The sequence below is a fragment of the Aphis gossypii genome, chromosome 3 (assembly GCF_020184175.1).
Source record: "Aphis gossypii isolate Hap1 chromosome 3, ASM2018417v2, whole genome shotgun sequence".
Classification (NCBI taxonomy): Eukaryota; Metazoa; Arthropoda; class Insecta; order Hemiptera; family Aphididae; genus Aphis; species Aphis gossypii.
Window position 1 is genome coordinate 55804629 of NC_065532.1, and position 20934 is coordinate 55825562.

General features: G+C 35.5%; 1 protein-coding gene across 1 annotated transcript; it reads left to right on the plus strand.

Moving 5' to 3' along the window:
- Positions 1–14689: 14689 nt before the first annotated feature.
- LOC114125423 (uncharacterized) lies at positions 14690–17051 on the plus strand. The gene is made up of 5 exons (XM_050203915.1): positions 14690–15635; positions 15696–16018; positions 16074–16206; positions 16273–16554; positions 16621–17051. The coding sequence occupies exons 1-5, from the start codon at positions 14690–14692 to the stop codon at positions 17049–17051; spliced, it is 2115 nt and encodes a 704-aa protein (XP_050059872.1).
- The last annotated feature ends 3883 nt before the right edge of the window (positions 17052–20934 follow it).

Sequence of the window (20934 nt, forward strand, 5' to 3'; positions counted from 1 at the left end):
GATAAAAGTTAAAATGTTAATAATAAAATATTGTCTGTACTCAATACACCATAAATAAGTATAATACACTGTGACAGTTGTAGATATAATTTATTCAATAACTATTTAAGAACAAATAATCAAACACCAATATCATAGACACGGAAAATACGTCTTATATAATAAAGCGTGAACAATAGTTCGTTTCACTATGAAAAGAGTGCGCCTCGGTCGCCGTTTTTTTCTTCCATAGCCCGCCGCCGCCGTTATCGCGAAAACAGATGGTTCTCCAACGCCGCCGTCTCGATAACGCGTTTTTCTTAGGTTAGGTTCGATTATTTCGCGGGTTTTCGACGATTTTATTATTTTTTCGATTTTTTTTTTTTTTTTTTTTTTTTATCGGCTGTTTGTTATATTAAAATATTATGTTGTTGTATTTTGAAACATTATATTAAATAGACAATTAATATTAATATAAGCTTTATTACACACGAATTATACGGAATTATTATACAGGTATATATGATGGCATACTCTTCATTTACATATAAAATTGATATGTCTCATAATATAAAAGCCCCTGAAAGAGTTGAGTACAGGTATAGTTAGGTAAGTCAAAGTTGTAATTGCAAATATTCTTAATCATACCTAAGAGTTTCTGTAGGAAATGTTTATGACACTTTTGTTATAGTATTTTATACCTACGTATTTAACGCGTTTTCGATTTTCGCTCGATTATTATGCGGTTTTTCGAAAAATGTTCGCTTTTTTTACGATTTTCATACTTTTCCGAACGTTTTCCGTTCCGTTCCGTGCGTTTTGGAGTCTTCCGAGTAGGTACGACGACGTTTTCCTTCGATTTTTTTTTTTTATTCGACTGTTTTTTCCGATCTGCCTGATAATTTGTATATTATAATACAAAATGATGTTGTTTTATATTAAACCGTTGGTTGTTTTTTTGCTGTGTGTTTCTAGACGACATTTCACCAAACAATACAATGTTCGTGTACATGATTATAATATGTTATAAAAATACCTACAGATATGAGTATTTCAACTGTACGTTGCTTTGAGAAACGTTAACGGCTTATTTTGTAGATTTATTATTAAATACGTTAAATAGATGTATGATTAAGGTATTTAAGTAGGTAGTGTTACAGATATACATTAAATAGATAATTAATAAGAATAATTAAGCTTTATTACGCACGAATTATACGAATTAAAACTGAGCTGAACGAAAAATTCGTCGCAACACAGAAACGGTTTAAGTGCTCGAGATTCGGCATCAGTATCCAGCTTAAACTGTAGTCGATAGGATAAGGCGTAAGTTCCCCGTGGTAGGTAATAGGAGGTAACGGGTTCGATTCCCTCTCTGGCTGTGCCTTTGGCGCATTTTTACGGCGACGCTCTAATTAACGTCTCTTCCGCCCGTATCCAACAATTTTTTGCATTTTTTTTCGAGTTAGTTTTTGATTTTTTAATTTGAATTTTGAAAATTAAAGCTATTGCTTTCTCTTATACGATAAATACATACGTCTACGATTTTTTTCAATACCATATTATTACGATTATTATAAGTATATATACATATAAAGTGTAGACGTGTAGTACGCTACAACGCGTTTAGGGAGTACGTAATTTTGAATTGATATGTTTGATAAATTAAAAATATTTATCTTTTACTTAATACTTAAAAAAATAATACATGTTTTATAGTTTCTTACACTTACATATCAAAAACAATATCTGAACTTTGACATTAGGAGGTATGAAAATTATGGATTTAACTTTCGGACATTGATTTACATCATATTATGATGACTGATAGCTAGACATTCAATTACCATTTTCACTAAATAAATTTTATAATATAAAAAAAAGAACCAGGCATGCGACGGGACACGGTATGAGATTGTTCATGCGGATTGCATTGTCAGACATAGATTTAGGTACGTGATGTGATGATTGATAGTTAGACACTCGACTATCATTTTCGCTAAATACATTTTTTTATATGCAAAAAGAACAGGGCATGCAATGGGAAACGGTATTACACCAGTTTAGGACTGATAGCTACTCAATTACCATTTTTCGTATTTATTTACTCGACTTCAGTACTTTTCTTACTTTTTTAGTGTATGATTTCTTTTCTAGACACCCGATTACAATTTCCGACCGAATTCCTGATAACACGATTTTTACACAACCCCCTCGAAGGCGCCGAAGGCGGCTTCCACCAGCCCAGAAATCGAGGCACACCGACCCCCTCGAAGGTTAAGTTAGGACCCCCTCGGCTTCTTCCAAACCACCGGAGGTTAGATTAACTAAAATTGTGACTACTAGACTTTTTACGATATTTTCTTTACAGTCCCAACTTCGACCTAGGGTATTCACTTAGACCGAATTTCACAGCAGAGCGAGGCACACTTACACCGAGGCACACCGGCCGCTATTATTATAAGTATATATACATATTATTAAGTGTATTACTATAACGCGTTAACTCCCATTTTGAATTGTTATGTTTTCAATTTTTATGACATCTGATATGTTTTATAGTTTCTTTTATATCAAAAACAACATCTGAACTTTGACATTAGGAAGTATGACAATTATGGATTTAACTTTCGGACATCGATTTACATCATATTATGATGACTGATAGCTAAACATTCAATTACCATTTTCACTAAATAAATTTTATAATATAAAAACCAGGCATGCGACGGGACACGGTATGAGATTGTTCATATACATATATAATATATATTATATATATTGGTATCATAACCTACTATTCACACATTGTCCGCGATCCGACGCAGTAGGATTGCCTACGTGGTGGGTGGGTTTAATGGCGTTTAATTCGATTTTTCCCAATGATAACTGACAACTCGACTCGAATGCTCAAAATATGTTATTCGACTTTATACTTATTATCCTATAATACAACATTAGACTTTCGACGTCGGAGGCGCAGATGGATTGTACGATATTGTATGATGTATTGTACGATATGATATCGTATTGTCAGATATAGATTTAGGATACAGATTTAGTTACGTGATGTGATGATTAATAGCTAGACACTCAACTACCATTTTCGCTAAATACATTTTTTTATATACAAAAAGATAGGGCATGCAATGGGAAACAGTATTACGCCAGTTTAGGACTGATAGCTAGACACTTAATTCTTTTCTAGACACCCGATTACAATTTTCCATCGAATTCCTGATAACACGATTTTCACCCGACCCCCTCGAAGGCGCCAAAGGCGGCTTCCACCAGCCCAGAAATCAAGGCACACCGACCCAATCGAAGGTTAGGTTAGGACCCCATCGGCTCCTCCCAAACCACCGGAGGTTAGGTTAACTAAAATTGTGACTACTAGACTTTTTACGATATTTTCTTTACAGTCCCGTCTCCGACCTAGGGTACTCACTTAGAGCGAATATCACTTAGACCGAATATCATTTAGATCGAATTTCACTTAGACCGAATTTCACAGCAGAGCGAGGCACATCTAGGTTAGGTATAATAATAAGATGCGATTGCACAATATACAACATCTGTCATCTAAGCACCATGTTTTTTTTGTACTAATGTTTTTTTTTTAGCTTATATATTATGAGACGTTATGCTTAAAATGCTGGTTTAATGTAAACCAGTTATCTGAACATTATACATACTCATTCATATTTATACTTACAAAGCATTATTGCTTTTAAATTGGTTCTGAATTAACCAATACATTTATTACAATAAATTGTCTAATTTTTATTTAACAACTTATTATATTTCATTAATGCTGAGCTATAAATTATAATTATCAAACGATTATTTTCTGTTTGTTGTTAATATTCTTTATTTTATTTATCTTTCCTTCACATATATTAATAATACTGACTATATAACGAATACACGACACTGGTCAATTATGTAAAATATTGGTACAATAAAGGATTTCAAAGATGGGTTAAATATTTACCTACCCTGTTTTTGTATTTATCACGTGTGATATAAACCTTATGTATTTTTAAAATTTCAAAACAATTTTTAAATTAAAATTGAAAAACGTATATGGAAAAAATGCCTTTAATGATGCACATAATGTATTATTACATTATTTTACAATTTATTATGTAAATGATGATGTATTTTAAAGTACATATTACAAAGATTTACTTTAGGTGATGACTGATTGCTAGACCCACCTCAAATACTTAATTTCTATTTTATCGTGTAATTCTTTTGCATTTCAAAATTATTCTGAATTCAAATTTCAAATATTTCAAACACCTACAATAATAAAAAATAAAAAAATAAATTAAAATTGTAGAAAAGTCAACTCAAATACTTATTTTTGTATTCATTGTAACTAATCCCAATTTTAATTTTACTTCATAATACATATTATAATCGATCCTACTGCGGCGATTTGATATACACGGCCACCCGAACGCTCTAAATTTATTGCATTCTTTTCAAGTTATTTTTTGATTTTTTAATTTGAATTTTGAAAATTAAAGCTATTGCTTTCTCTTATACGATAAAATACATACGTCTACGATTTTTTTTTAATACCATATTATTACGATTATTATTAGTATAATATAAAGTGTAGTACTACAACGCGTTAATGGAGTACATTTTGAATTTTTATGTTTTCAATTTTTATGACATTTGATATGTTTTATATAGTTTCCTACATATCAAAAACAACATCTGAACTTTGACATTAGGAAGTATAACAATTATGGATTTAACTTTCGGACATTGATTTACATCATATTATGACGAATGATAGCTAGACATTCAATTACCATTTTCCCTAAATAAATTTTATAATATAAAAAAAAGAACCAGGCATGCGACGGGACACGGTATGAGATTGTTCATATTATAATATATTGGTATCATAACTTACTATTCACACATCGTCCGCGATCCGACGCAGTCGGATTGCCTACGTGGTGGGTTTAATGGCGTTTAATTCGATTTTTCCGAATGATAACTGACAACTCGACTCGAATGCTCCCATGTTATTCAACTTTATACTTATTATCTTACAATTCAACATTAGACTTTCGATGTCGGAGGCGCAGGCAGATTGTATTGTCAGATATAGATTTAGGATACCTACACACTTAGGTACGTGATGTGATGATTGATAGCTAGACACTCGACTACCATTTTCGCTTAATACATTTTTTTATATACAAAAAGAACAGGGCATGCAATGGGAAACGGTTAAGTTAGGTTTTTGATAACACGATTTTCACCCAACCCCCTCGAAGGTTAGGTTAGGACTCCCTCGGCTACTTCCAAACCACCGGAGGTTAGGTTAACTAAAATTGTGATTACTAGACTTTTTACGATATTTTCTTTACAGTCCCGTCTCTGATCTAGGGTACTCATTTAGAGTGAATATCACTTAGACCGAATATCATTTAGATCGAATTTCACTTAGACCGAATTTCACAGCAGAGTGAGGCATATCTAGTAAATGTAGAAAACGGTTTGAGTCCAAAGGAGGGAATACCAGTAATTTAATTTCCCATTTGAGGGTCCAACATCCAAACACTCATTTGTAGTTTACAAATTTGAAAGCTTTAATTGAAAAGTATGTACCTATTTAGTAATTTTGTTTATGAATAGTTTTTCGAGCATTTTATTTAAATTAAATATAATTATAATTTTATTTAAATTAATTATAATAATATAACACTTGTCTTTGAAAATAATACCACATTTGTATTTAATATTTAAAAATAGAATATACCTATATATTATTATAATTTATAATATAATATATAGAATATTATATACTAGTTCAGTCAAAAATGTAACTCTGGACCCTTTTAACAAATTCCTTTTAATTAATTTCAAGACCAATAGTTAATTTTCCAATATTTTTTTGTTCTAGTGCACATTTTTTTAAGCTATAGTTGATTCCAATTTCCAAATTATAATTTATACACCAATGTTGTCTTATATTATACAGCACTACATATTTATGAACTACCTGGTAGTTCGTACCAATGTAATGTAGGTATATAAATATATAATATATTATATATTATATACCTACTGTCGTATACTCGGGAGTATACCAAAATAAAGTTAAATACAAAATAACGCAAAGTACTTTATTTGAACACGACGTCCGGTGGTGATCGAGTCACACGATCACCACCACTGACCCCTTTGCTGCCTTAACCATATCTCTTATATACTAAATGTACAATTCATACACCTTAGCTTACGTAATTATTATTTTAACCCGATTAATAACAATTTTTATTTACATTTCTTACTACTATGTTTTGTTTACTAGATTACTTATGCTAGCTAAAATATAAAAGTTTATCAACACCATATTTCACAATTGTTATCTTAACCTATTTAAATGTTTTGTTTTATTATTGCTTAATAATTATTGAAGTTCGTTAAATCCTAATACAACAGTCCCCGAAATTACAAAAAATATGACCTCATATTTTATTCCTCTGCTCCGTGCAAAAATAATGTAATTTGATTGTAATAAGTGAATGGTCGTGTTGGCGCTACTCGCATTAAATGCTAGTAAGAAATAACACTTAATGTGCTTTCACACCATGTATTAAATTATATAACAAAAATAATAATAAAACAAAATTAATGTGAATGATTTGAATATAATAACATAATAAAATTAAATATATAAATCAATACAAAACACTATGAATATAATATGAATGTGATTTGAGGTGCTTGATTAGCACAATGCATATGAAATTACAAAATATAAATATTAAGGTGCTTGATTAGCACACTGCATATAACGTTACAAAATATAAATATTAAAGTGCTTGATTAACACATTGCATTACAAAATATAAAATATAAATATTAAAGTGCTTGATTAGCACATTGCATTACAAAATATAAAATATAAATATTAAGGTGCTTGATTAGCACATTGCAAATAACGTTACAGAATATAAATATTAAAGTGCTTGATTAGCACATCATGAATATAATATAAATATATAATGAAACAAAGTACTCACAGTAATAACACAGGCGGTTACCTTAGTTGGTGGATTTTATCCCACGCGACCGTGCCGGGGACGTATGAATAATAATAATATACAAAAATACAATGTTATGAACAACCGCACACGTGCGACCAATTAGGTAACCGCTGACGACTAATTCACAGGACAACACGCCACAAACAAGAAATGTATAAACAATGAACACCCTACAAAGAAAAATATAATATAATAATTGCAGAGAGATCGTCTCAGAACGATATCTTACCAGACCAATGAGTTGAATATAATACTTGAGGATGCCAAAAAAATAAGGAAAAACTCTGGCATGTGCTTTGATACAAAAAAAAAGACTAGACCTATGTCTGCAGACCGACGAATAAATGAAAAAAGGCAATCGGAGCTGGTGCGTCCAGCCTTTTATAACCTTTTCTGCGGACAGTGTCATCGAGATACAATAAAATAATAGGTTTAGCAAAATAATTGATGACACTGTCGCGCAGCAGAAAGAATATAAACAAAATAATAAAAAATAAAAATAGAAAAAAGTGGACAAAACCATAATGAAATAAAATTGTACAAAATAATAATTTTAAGAAAAAATAACGGACTGTCGTACGCCGTCCACCATCAGCTTGATAACAGAAACAATCACAAGCCGACAGTTGGGGCAACGTACGCAGTCCTACCATTACTTTTGCGCGGCACTTTGGCGCAAACAGGTCGCATTTGTGTTTGTTGGCCAAACTGTATAGATGGTTGCTTTACATAAATATATTTGTTTTATTATTGATGACTACTGATGTTTTGACAAATTTTAATTTGTTTCATACATTTCTTCCTATGGAACTATGAAGTTGTAATGTCTGAAATATGTTGTAGTAGAATATGCTTGATCTGTGTTTTGGTGTTTTGAATTGCTGATGTGTTTTTTTGTGTTATTTCTTGTGTAATATTTTACTTCAGTAGCTGTTTTGCGATCTTTCAAATCGCTCGGAAATTATAACTGTGGCGATATAATACGAGTTTTATGGTATGTTGTGTTTGTTTTGTTGTTTTTCTTCTTCTTATTTTTGTTTTTCTTTATTATGTATATTTATTAGTTGGCACTGTACAACTGAGTATTGCCGTGGAGTGGAAGGCTGGTTTTGAGCGACCGCCGTACCATGTGGTTGTTTCTACCTTGGAGGCGAACAGGAAGAGCAGTGAACATAGTTTTCGAGTAATATGTTTTTGGTAGGTGTACATTTTGATTTCGAGGAACATGCCGGCAATGATTGTTGGTTGTGTTATTGTGGGCACAAATATTATACAAGTGTAAAAAAAGGTCTTTTTGGTCAGAGGGGGAATTACAAGTTTTTCTTATATTATAGCTTTAAAATTTAAACAAGGCTGGATACTTTTACACACCTATAAGTTTTGTTTTTCTTTAGGTAAATATCTGTTAATCTCGATAAAATTTAATTTTAATTTAATTTCTGTTCAAGTAGTATGTTTTAGTCGGTTCTGTATCCCCCGCAAATCCAGGAGATCCAGGTACCCCGCCCTCCCTATCGTGCGCGTGCTATGCCCCGCCATGCCTATCAATGGCATGCCCCTCCATGCCGTTCCCGACCTTGCCCCTCCCCTCCATGCCGTGCACGGCCATGCCCCCTCCCATCCATTCCTATCCACTACATTACCCCTCCCCCCCAAAAATTATAAGTAGTCGAATTCAATATACTCAATACAATTTAGTTAAAAATTTACGGATATTTAAAATCATGTGCAGGATACATTCGTTTAAAAAAAGTGTATTAGTTAATTTTAGTTTATTGAGAGTTAGTAGCCGATTAATAATATAATATATAACATAAATAAGTAATTATTGATGAGGTCTCATTATCTTTTATAGATGTGAAAAATGAAAGTGTCACGTATACTTTCATATTTCATCTATAACATTTCAATACAGCTATTAACTCTACAACGATTTAAAAGTAATGGTAAACAAAACGATTAAGATTATCACATATCTATGTTATACATTTTTTTTTCTCGTGTCAGGCATCATATAATTAAATTTAAAACAAACTTGTAATTTAAAAAAAACAAAACTAAATAAATAATATCAAATAAGTAAAATATGAATAATAATAACACACTAATATAATGGTAACAAGTATTGCGTGCTAATTATATATTTTCTTTGGTCCAGTATATGGCTGTATTTACCGCCTTCTTGTTGCCTATCATAAGGTCCTCTTGTGTACATGGACTTGGCCCTCTTGGGCAGACAAGTAGGTGTGACGTTGTCTGATCTTGCCCACATATACAAGTTATGTCTTGTTCTCCATATCCCCATTTTCTCATATTTTCTTTTGTCCGTCCTACACCAACACGCAGTCTGTTCAGTGTCTTCCATACCGGCCAGTCTAGGTTGTTACCATGAGGTAATCTTTCTGCTGGTTCCAACCATCTTTTACCATTGGTGTCCGTGATCAGTTTTTTCCACTCATTTAGCCTGCTTAGTAAAGGTGTTTCCGTTAGCTCTTCAGTTATCTTTAGGAAGGACTTTCTTGATTTCAGACGAGAAGTGGGGTCATTTTGGCCGTACATGGGGTCCCTCGTGTCTCTTTTTTGTTTACCGCGTTCAATTTTAGAGGATATCAGACGTCGAACTGATGGTGGTGGAATACCTGCTAGTAGGTAAACTTTGTCCATTGGTGTATTTCTTAGGCATCCTGTGATTAGTCGACATGTTGTATTTAAGGCGATATCTATTTTCTTCGCGTGAGTAGAGCTTCTCCAGACCGGGCATGTATACTCCCCTACTGAGTAGCATAGTGCCATCGCTGAAACCCGTAACGCATGTGGTTGTGTGCCCCATGCTGATCCCGTTAATTTCCGTATAAGACCGTTCCGGGTATTGATTTTCTTACTCGTTTTTTCGCAATGGGTCTTGTATGTTAGTGCTCTATCCAATGTCACACCTAAATATGTGGGTGTGCTACAGTGAGTTAGTTCTACATCTTCCCATTTCACTATCAGTTTTCTGTTGGCCTGCTTGTTTCTCAAGTGGAAAGCACTTACATTGGTTTTACTAGGATTTGGCTTCAGATAATTTGCCCTATAGTAGTTTCCTAAACGGTCCAGTGTTTTAGAAAGTATTGTTTCCACTGCTTCAAAACTATCTTCTTGTACAGCAATTGCCGAATCATCTGCATATACATAGTGTTTTATGTTGTTATCCGTAGATATGGGCTGGTCATTGGTATAGATATTAAAAAGCGTGGGGGCCAAAACGCTTCCCTGTGGTAGCCCATTTCTTATATTTCTCCATCTGCTGTTTTTCCCGGCTAGTGTTACAAAAAATCTTCGGTTACTCAGTAATGTTTGGATGATTTGCGTAAATTTGTAGTCTCTGGTTATCTGGTATACTTTAGAAAGCAATAAGCAATGGTTAACCGTGTCGTACGCGGACGACAGATCGATAAAGGATACCCCGGTAACTTTCTTCTCTTCGAACCCATTTTCAATATATTGGGTTAGGTTTAATACCTGCCTCGTACATGATTTCCCCGGACGGAAACCAGCTTGTTCCTTTATGAGTTGGTCATCAATGGCAGGGCATAGTCTGTTTAGAAGAATTCTTTCGAGTAGTTTGTATGTGTGACATAATAGAGAGACTGGCCGGTAGCTAGATGGAGTATCAGGTTCCTTACCTGGCTTCAGCAGAGCTATTACTTTCGCCTTCCTCCAGATCTTCGGGATCTTTAAAGTACTCCTGATATTATTAAAAAGACTTAGCAGCCATAGTCTTGTGTTTTTCCAAAGTGTTTTATCTGTTCTGAGAACATGTTATCTAAACCGGCCGCTTTCCCATTATTTAGTGTCTCCATAGCATCGTCAAGTTCCGTAAGTAGGATCGGATTTCCAAGTTCATGCGTTTCATTGTTTTCCGTTCGTATAATCCTCGGTTTATAAGGTCTGGGTTTTGTCATTTTATTTTTACCGTTCATTAGAATATGGTGTGCAATTTGGTTTGGTGTTATTAATGGAACCTTTGGTTTTTCTCTTGGATTACTGTCTAAGTGCTTAATGAGGTTCCATGCTTTCTTACTACTCATTTTCATATCTACTTCTGTTAGTAGGTCACACCAGCGTTTCCTTTTCACCTCAGTTAATAAGTTCATTAGTTCTTCTCCTTTTTCTATCGTATCCTCATCGAATGGGTCGGCCTCATATTTATCGGTGTATTGTTCTAGAGTTTCTACTAAATCAGGTGTTAACCCTGGGATGTGCTTTATTCGGCAGCCTCTTGGTATGTATTTTCTGGAGATGGTTTTTACTAACTTTGTAAAGGGTTCATAGTTCTCGTTTACTGGTTCCAGTGTGGTTACCGCATCATCTAGGGCTTTAGTAAAGGTGTACCAGTCTGCTTTTTGAAAGTTATATCTCCTCAAAAATGGAGTGTCACATGGTTTAATCACTGCTGTAATTTTGCACAATATGGGTCGATGTTGCGTGTGTGATATCGGTCTTCCGATTTTCTTTGTTCATTGGGGAGCTATCATATCGCTTACAAATATTATATCGGGGTTATAACCTTTTTTCCATCTACCACTGTTGAATGATGGTAGTAGTTTTGGGTCATGGATTAGTGTTAACCTGTTGGACTCTGCCCAAACTTCAACTTTATCGCCATTATTATCTGTTTCGTCGTACCCCCAGTTGGTATGGTGGCTATTAAAATCTCCTATAATAATGTGAATATTTTTAGTGTCGAAGTTAGCTGGTTTGTCGAATGCAAATGTTGAGTTAGGAGGTTTGTAAATAGAGGTCACAGTGCATTTTCCAACTTCTATAGTGAGAATCTCAATGTCATCTATCTCTGTTATTTGGCTTGTCGTTACATCAATTGAGGAGCGGACAAATATAGCGCTTCCATACTTCCTGTGTGGGCGTATTGCAACGAGCTTCATCCCATTGATTCTTGGATTATTCATACCTTCATTCCTATGTGTTTCTCGCACACATAGCACGTCACATGAATTTTCTTTACATAATTCAGCAAGCAGTTCTTCCTTATTTGAGTTTATACCCTCAATGTTACATGAGGCGATCGTCAGTGCTGGCCCTGATAAGGGCCGTTTTTTATCTAGTTTTGTAGAGATCATATGCGCCTGGGTTTGGAAAAATTAGCCGTTAGAAACGTTGCCTGGGGTACACCACGTAGAGGTTTTTTCCATGTACCCCATGTTATACATTATCACCTGCAGTATTAATATTATAACAACTTGACATTTCTATAACACCTTGTTGTTATTAGTTATATATTATTTCTCTTTCAACTACAAGTCATTAGGAAAAGGCTATTTATGTGTAGGACATCACTTTCCATTTTGGCATGTGATTATATATTTATCATACGTTGTATAGATATATGGGTGGGAAAAATGTATCATATATAAGAGACCTGATTTTACTCAAAGGAGTTATACTGTTCTTCAAGCTCTTGAAAGCAGTCTACAGTTTACTATTGTTATCAGTTCAGACTTCTTACGTGAAAATGTTTAAGTGTAGTGTTTGTGAAAAAGTTTTCACTGTAAAATCTAATATGTTGAGACATGAAAAATCTCACAAACAAATTAAATTTCAATGCGGTCCTTGCAAACAAGATTTCACCCGTCAAAGTAATTTGGCCGATCACGTACAGAAAAAACATGGTATGTATTTTATTAAGTATTTATCTATATATAAAATTAGTGGCTTATATTTACGAATATCGAATTTTCTATTTATTGAAAAATAATATAAACGAATAACCGATACTAGCTTAAATTAAAATAATAATAATTCATCGTTTTCCTAGTATATATTTCATTGCTAAATTTGTATATTAATATTCATAATTATTTAATAGCGCTCATTTCCATAAAATTATTATGGTAATATTATATGAATATAAAATTGTTTAGAGTGTGTAATTAAGGAATAAATAATTTAAATATTTATATATATATTAATTTATATTAATTTATATGAAAATAATATATAGTATGTTTAGTATAGATTACATAAGAAAAATCTTTTATTCTATAATTAATTCTTAATAGGTTTTGTTAAGTATGGTTCTGAATATAATTTGGCTATGGGTATTGCAGTCGGACAGCAGCAGTAGCATCAGCAGTCATTAAGTGTGTAGTAATTATTATATTATTAAAATGTATTGGAATCGATAATAATAATAATTGTTATTATTATTTCTATAAGGTTCGGTGGGTATCGTAGATAGTGTTGCATCCACGTCAAATGTGAATGATTCCATTCCACAGCAAGCCCCCACTCCTCCCGCTCCGTCAGTTAAACGCACTAAAACCAACTCGGCGCGTAATATTGTAAAGTTTAAAAAAGCCCTCATAGGAATGGTTAATACGCCGGGTTTTATCGAACTCGACTCTGCACTTGATAGAACCGTAGTATGGTATTATAGGGGGAATACCGAGAACTTTGTGAGTTATCCGGCGTTTTTAGACTCGATAAAACTCGAGTTGATTGAAAAAATCAATTATTGCGTGCGTATTAACCCGATCAAATATAATTTGAAGTTGGAGAGCGTGTACGCACATAGGGAATTACCAGCCGAGGACAGAGCTTTTAAAACCGTGTCGAGGGAGGCGTACATTAATAGTGATATGAGTGCTATGGTCGATGAGGACTTTGCAGTGCTCATGTCCGAGGAAGATCGTTATATAAAAAAGGGGTCGGGCTTCACACTATCTAGTATCGATGGCTTACTGCTAGGTATCTATGAACATACCCCTCTTGGAGGGTCTTCGTATATCCAATGAATATTGACGATGACTGCTTCAAGTGGGCTATTCTAGCCAGACACGTTCCAGTAGTCAACCATAATCGTGTAGGTCAAAACTATTATAATGAAGAGCATCGGTACGATTTTTCCGAACTATCCTCCCCGACACTTATTTCGGAAATCCATATATTTGAACGACGGAATAAAGGGGTGTCGGTAAACGTATATGGATTGAAACCCGGTAAGGGGGGAAAGGTGGGTAAGGGGGAAAAAGTAAGTAAAGGGAGTGTAGTGTATCCAATCAGAGTTGTCGAGAACGAGAAGGCCGAACATTTTGACCTTCTCGTGTTTGAAGGCTCAGAACGAATGCACTATACATACATTTCTAATTTTTCTCGATTGGTGCGGAGTCAGAAAACATCTCATGAGAGTCGACTTTTTATCTGTAAGAGATGTTTCACATCATTCGATGAGCAGGTTAAAAAAAATAAATTACGCGGTTATGAGGCTCTCCAACAACATAATATGCGGTTATGCGGACTTAATAAACCGATTTTACCAGTTATGCCGGAGGAGGGGAAAGTGCTCAAGTTTAAGGGGAGGGCCAACATGCAGCGTCATCCATTTGTGATATACGCTGATTTTGAAGCCCTACTCGAAAAACAGACGGAGCGGGTGGGGGCTAGCACTGACGGGATACACGCACATCATCCGATGAGCTACGGGTACTTTGTCAGGGCGGCGGCAGACGTACCCGTAGCGCTGATGGAAAAATACGGCATACCGCAAACGCCGGTTGTATACCGCGGCTCGGAATCGCGTGACCACCAGGTTGGGTGATCTACTGAAGGCGACTAATGTGCCGATTTCAATGAGTGTGGAGGAGTTACGTGCGCACAACGCGAAGAGTGTGTGCGATATGTGCAAGTTAGCGTTCACTGAGACCAGGCGGAAAGTCGCCGACCACTGTCATCTGTCGGGATGGCTGAGACATACGCTCTGCTCGCCGTGCAACCTCATGCTCGTCACACCCAAGTTTGTGCAGTGCTTCCTTCACAACCTCTCGAAATATGACGCACATTTTATCGTGACCGAATTCGATTACGATAAGGAGTCGATAACGGTGATCCCCAACACCGAGGAGAACTACATTTCGTTCTCGAAGCGCGTCATGCCCGACTTCAGTGTGAGGTTCTTGGACTCGTGTCGGTTCATGGTCTCGAGCCTGGCCGAGCTGGCCGGGAACCTCCTCACGAAGCCCGGTGACTTTGAGAAGTTCCGGGAGACCGCCAAGGTGTTCCAGCCCGCCGATATGCCACTTGTCACGCGAAAGGGCGTGTTTCCGTACGAGTATACCGACAAATGGTCGAGACTTGAGGAGACCGCGCTGACGCCGAAACGCGAGTTTTACAGCATGTTGTCCGAGAAGCACGTTTGTGAAGAGGACTACGTGCACGCTATGGAGGTGTGGCAACATTTCAACTGCACGACTCTCGGTGACTACAGCGACCTCTACCTGAAGGTGGACGTTCTCCTTCTGGTCGACGTGATGGAGAACTTCCGCGACCTATGCATGTCGACGTATAACCTCGACCCCGTGTATTATTATACGGCGCCGGGGTTTACGTTCGACGCCATGTTGAGGTATACGGGCGTCTCACTGGAGTTACTCACGGATTACGACATGAAACTGTTTATGGAACAGGGGATTAGAGGGGGGTTGGTTCAGGCCAGTGAACGGTACTGTCGAGCGAACAATCCCAAGTCACCGGGATACGATGCTGAGAAGCCACCGTCATGGCTCGTTTACCAGGATTGTAAATATACATCGTTTATATAATTAATTATTTACACTAACTTAAAACCTTGTATAACAGGCAACAACTTGTACGGGTATGCCATGGGAGAATACATGCCCTACGGAGGGTTCAAGTGGTACGAGGGGGATTTGGATCGCTCTCTAGAGCTGTTGGACGGTATGACCGACAAATCCGACGTTGGACGTGTCTACGAGGTCGATATCGCTTATCCCGATAACCTGCATGACGCGCACAACGATCTCCCCTTCTTACCACGGAACGGTGTGCCTCCAGGATCGAAAGTGAACAAATTAATGGCCACCCTTGAACGTAAAGAGCGGTATATTGTTCACTATAGGAATTTAAAGCAGGCCATTGCTAATGGACTGATAGTGGAAAAAGTAATATACTTGTTTTTCCTTAAATTAAATTACGTGAAATTAATCTCTATAATAGGTTCACAGGGTGTTGGAATTCCGACAGTCGGAGTGGCTTGCTAAATATATAAATTTAAATACCGAGATGAGAAAGAAGGCTGGCAACGAATTTGAACGTGATTTCTACAAACTGCTTAATAACGCGGTGTTCGGTAAATAAATATATCAGACAGCTCGTCATTAATCGGACTGTATTATATTATTATTCGAATTTACAGGGAAAACTATGGAATGCGTTCGGAACCGTATCGCCATGGAATTGGTATCCTGCCCGCGACGAATGCGGAAACTTGTAAATAAACCAACGTTCAAACACGTGACCACGTACACCGAGAATCTGGCCGCTGTATCATTGCAAACGAGTGAGGTATATTTCTCCAAACCTATTTACGTAGGGTTTGCCGTCCTGGAAATAAGCAAGGAGTTAATGTACGACTATCATTACAACGTGATGCGGCGGCATTACAACGATTCGATTAGACTGATGTACATGGATACAGGTATTTAGCAAATAATAAATATTATTTACACTCTTATATGTAACATACGTAATGCTTTTTATATAGATTCCCTGGTGTATCGAGTGAACACGAAAGACTTTTACAAGGACCTGGTGGACAACCCCGCACTCCTCGAACGTATGGACACCTCGAATCTCCTCGTCACCCACCCCTGCTACGTCGGTACGCGTAAGAAAATACCGGGATCGTTCAAGGACGAAACGGCTGGGCGTACTATGTACGAATTCATCGCACTCCGCGCGAAATCTTACGCGTACAAAATCGAGGGGGGCGAAAAACTTGTGGCCAAGGGGATTCGAGGGCATGTGGTCCGAAATCACATGACGTTGAAGCGGCACAGTATATCAATGCCAGACCGTACCGTGAGTGTCCGTGAATGGCCGTGTCGTGAATGGCCATGCCGTGACTGGCCGTGCCGTAAGTCATCGTCCGCCATACGTAGAATTAAAATACATATTTTTAAGAGTTATGTCTGAACCATTTACGTATGGCGTAAACTTTGTAGAATGTACATTGTTTAGGATTAAACTCCATATGAAATATACAGCGGGGTAGAGTTACATCACCATCACATATTTGATCCAATCGAGGACAACCCAAGTCTTCGATGTTGACGACGGCGACGTGTGGTATATACTCCGTGAGAAGTTGTTTTTTCTGCTCACCCTTCACGAAAATGCAATCGAATTTCAATGAATTCAATATTCTGCCTACTTCTTCGTACTCGACCTCACCGTATTCCGTGGATAGTTGATGATAATTACGTTCGAGCCATTTATTCGTTTTCTGGCTCTTGTTGTCCTGTTTAGAGTTTGAATTTTTAAAAATCCAGTGTTGGCTCACCCAGGTTTCTGCCGTGTCGACTACAGACATTTATTTTATCATGTACTTATTGCCGGCACCAAGAACGCACTGAATGTCCACGATAGCCGACGATGACATTGTTAGTGTGAGGACTAGCAAACGCGATCGTGTATAAAGGTCAACTGAAATTATTGTCCCTCGATATCAAGTATTTATATAAGTATATACGTAGATACGTGTTATGCATATCACGATAATATGTATATTTTAGTAGCAGGTGCTAGTAGTGCTAGTACAACTCGGATCTGATTCGTTCAAGTGTAATTAACTTTTTTTAATATAACTTTCCTCGACAGTCTTCAAACGTGCGTGTAGCTGTGCAATAAACAACCCGTGTTCCGAAAGAGAATTTTCCTCCAATTCCTGAGTTATATGACTAATTGTATCGATAACACGAATGACGTCTCCCTTGGTAATACCGATCGACGTAGCGGTCTCTGAATAATTATCGAATAGCTGTGAAATACGACTTTCAGAGTCCAATAGAGACTTATTATTTTGCCGTATACTATCTTCCGATGGTTTTATCCGTTCTTGAAGAGTTGAAATATTGTTTTTCAGGCTAACTATTTCCGTTTTCAGTAGCTTTACATCATATACAATTGTTTTGTTACTCGATTGAAGGTGGGAAACGGTATTTTTTCTGCGTGCATCTACCGAGCTATTGAAAATATCCATAATCAATAAACATCTTATCCATATGAAATGTATTAAACTACTGAAATGAATTTTCACAGTTTAAGGTCACTAGCTTTTAACCAGCTATTATATGTCGCGATTATGTATTCTCGATTAAATATTCATTTCGGTGATTAGTTTTATGTATTTCTTCGGAATAAAAACACGCCGCAATCGGTTTCCCCGTATAATCTTGCAACTGATAAGTAACGGGTGATGTTTTATTTATTTCAATAATTTCAAATATTTCCGTAGACCAGTTTGGTAAATAATCTTTTGTGAACACCCCTTTTTGAGTGCTAATACGAACGCTATCGCCTACTTTGAATTTAATTTTTACATTATTAATTTCACGTTGCTTTATTTCCACCGTAAGCGGGTTGACATCCGCCTGTACCGGTGTCATTCCGATAGTTCTGTGCCTCGAATTATTATATTCTAACAGCAATCTCGGTAAAATAGAAATCCATTCGTGAGAGCCCCGCGCAGTAAACTCTCTAAACATTTTTTCTTTTAACGTACGATTGAAGCGTTCAACAATACATGCTTTCGTGATACTGTACGTAGAATATTTGTGTATGTTATATTTACCCATCAAATCGTCGAATGTCTTGTTATAAAATTCTTTTCCTTTGTCAAATTGCAAGAGTTTTGGTGATCGGTTGTGTAATATTTTAGACATAGCACTAGTGACTTCCTTACCGGATTTTGTCCTCAACGGTAGAGCCCATGCGAGTTTAGTAAAACAATCAATTACACATAAAATATATTTATAGCCTTTGTTTTTCTTCGAATATGGTATCATTTCAACCAAGTCAGCCTGCCACAAATCATTTTTTCCATATATGTTAACTCTACGCCTCGTGAAATTTCTCCGTGACGGTTTGTGGAGTTCAATAGCGATTTCACGTTTAGACATTTGGAATTCGTTTAATTAACCCTACCTCACGTAATTCCTCAAAAATATATATTATTTCATTGGAAACACCTGTATTACCAGCTGATTTCGACGCTAGAAGTAATCGAAGTCTATCGACTAACTCATTCGGGTTATCCCAATAAACTAAGTTATTTTTCTGTGATTTCATGGACAAGCCACAACCACCACCACCACCACCACCACCACCACCAGAAGTGGGGAATAATTTACTTATAATATTTTTATATTTTTTGCAAGTAGTATTTCTAATTTTTAAACCACCTGTAGTTAAATGCGCTGACGTTTGAATTAATATCGATTTATATCTTCAAATCGTTATCAGTATAAACAAGTGGATTTTTCAGAAATAATAACTGAATAAGACCCGAGGTGTTGGATAAGTAGTCTCATCGATGATTATTACATTTCGAGTGAATTTCACTTCTTTATCGCCCAAGGTGATATCGTTGTTTACAATTTTTTTCGGACCAAATGTTTTATCTATATCCTTTGATTGAAACCAATTTTCAATCTCCAGTTGATAATTATCATAATTATTACCCTCATTAGTATTAATTATTTCAGAATTTATTCTAACATCTTCTTTCCTAGTTGATTATTGTATATAAATTACGTGTGTTCGAAATTTAGTTAAAGGATCTATAATGGGTTTAAATGTTTACGCCATCAACTGTTGAACATCAGCTTCACCAGTTTTTAACGTAGTATATTTACGTTTTATACTTTCCTTAGCCCGTACCAACTCCTCTAATATATTACTTTCCTCCCTCATGATTGCGTTTTAAATGATATTTATCCACTAAAAACACTCTCTTATATAACCACATGCGTATCAAACCCAAATCGGTAACGCCCGCTATAACGTTCGCTATCTTTACAAATGACTACAAACGCAAACCTATCACAATTCCAGCACACGGTACAAAATTGTTTGAATTGAATATATGACATATCACCAGAACAGTGTTCATTATAAACATGTTTTAAATTAGTTTCGTCTTGTTTGAACAATACTATTAAATTAGCGTTATCACGTATCAGTTGTTTGGGTACTTTTGAATAACTCCAAGCTTTGCATTAAATTTCCAAGTATTTTGATAGCGCCAAAATAATTTTATCGACACATAAAAAAATAATTTTCAGAAAAATTGAAAATTTCAGTTGTCTATAAATAGCTCAAAAAAAGTCAAAATATTTTGAAAATTAAATCACGTAAAGAAAACGCGAATCTTAATAACTGGCAAAATTTTCAAGTATCTACGACTTATACTTTTTGAATAAAAACAAATATTTAAAATCGTTTGAGGATAAATCGTTATCGTTACGCTATTTCGTTAAAATTTAAAGTTCAAACGCACTTAAAATTTTTCCTATAATGATGCTTCGAGTTTTCTCTATAGATACTTGAAGGTAAACTTATGGAAAACTTAGTGTTGTATTTTTAATCCTTAGTTATAAACACAAACAATTTTATGATTTTTCAACTTCAAATAATTTGCAAATATTCATGCTTTTGACGGATTTTTGTCAAAATTTGAACTTTAAATGCTAATAAAAAAAAATTCTGCCTATGTATTCTTATAATTTTTTAATCACTATAAGAATAACTTATAAGGAACTTTGTATTAGATTTTCAAGTATTTTGATTTTATTATTATTTCTCAAAAAAATCGAAAATTTCAGTGGTCTATAAATAACTCAAAAAAAGTCAAAATTTTTGAAAATTGAAAATTGAACTGTATATAGGTAACACTGACATAAACATTGGTGAAAATTTCAAGTATTTACAGTGATTAGTTTTTGAATTACAACCATAAAAAAAATCGATTTGGTCGAAAACTGGTTTTGCGTAAAAATTCCCGTTTTTCCGTCATTTT

What these genes read in the sequence shown, in the direction of transcription:
- LOC114125423 (XM_050203915.1), top strand. Translation starts at nt 14,690, where the DNA reads ATGAGTGTGGAGGAGTTACGTGCGCACAACGCGAAGAGTGTGTGCGAT. An exon ending in ATGGACTGATAGTGGAAAAA is followed by an intron (nt 16,019 to 16,073) that starts GTAATATACTTG and finishes TCTCTATAATAG; the next exon opens with GTTCACAGGGTGTTGGAATT. An exon ending in GCTTAATAACGCGGTGTTCG is followed by an intron (nt 16,207 to 16,272) that starts GTAAATAAATAT and finishes TCGAATTTACAG; the next exon opens with GGAAAACTATGGAATGCGTT.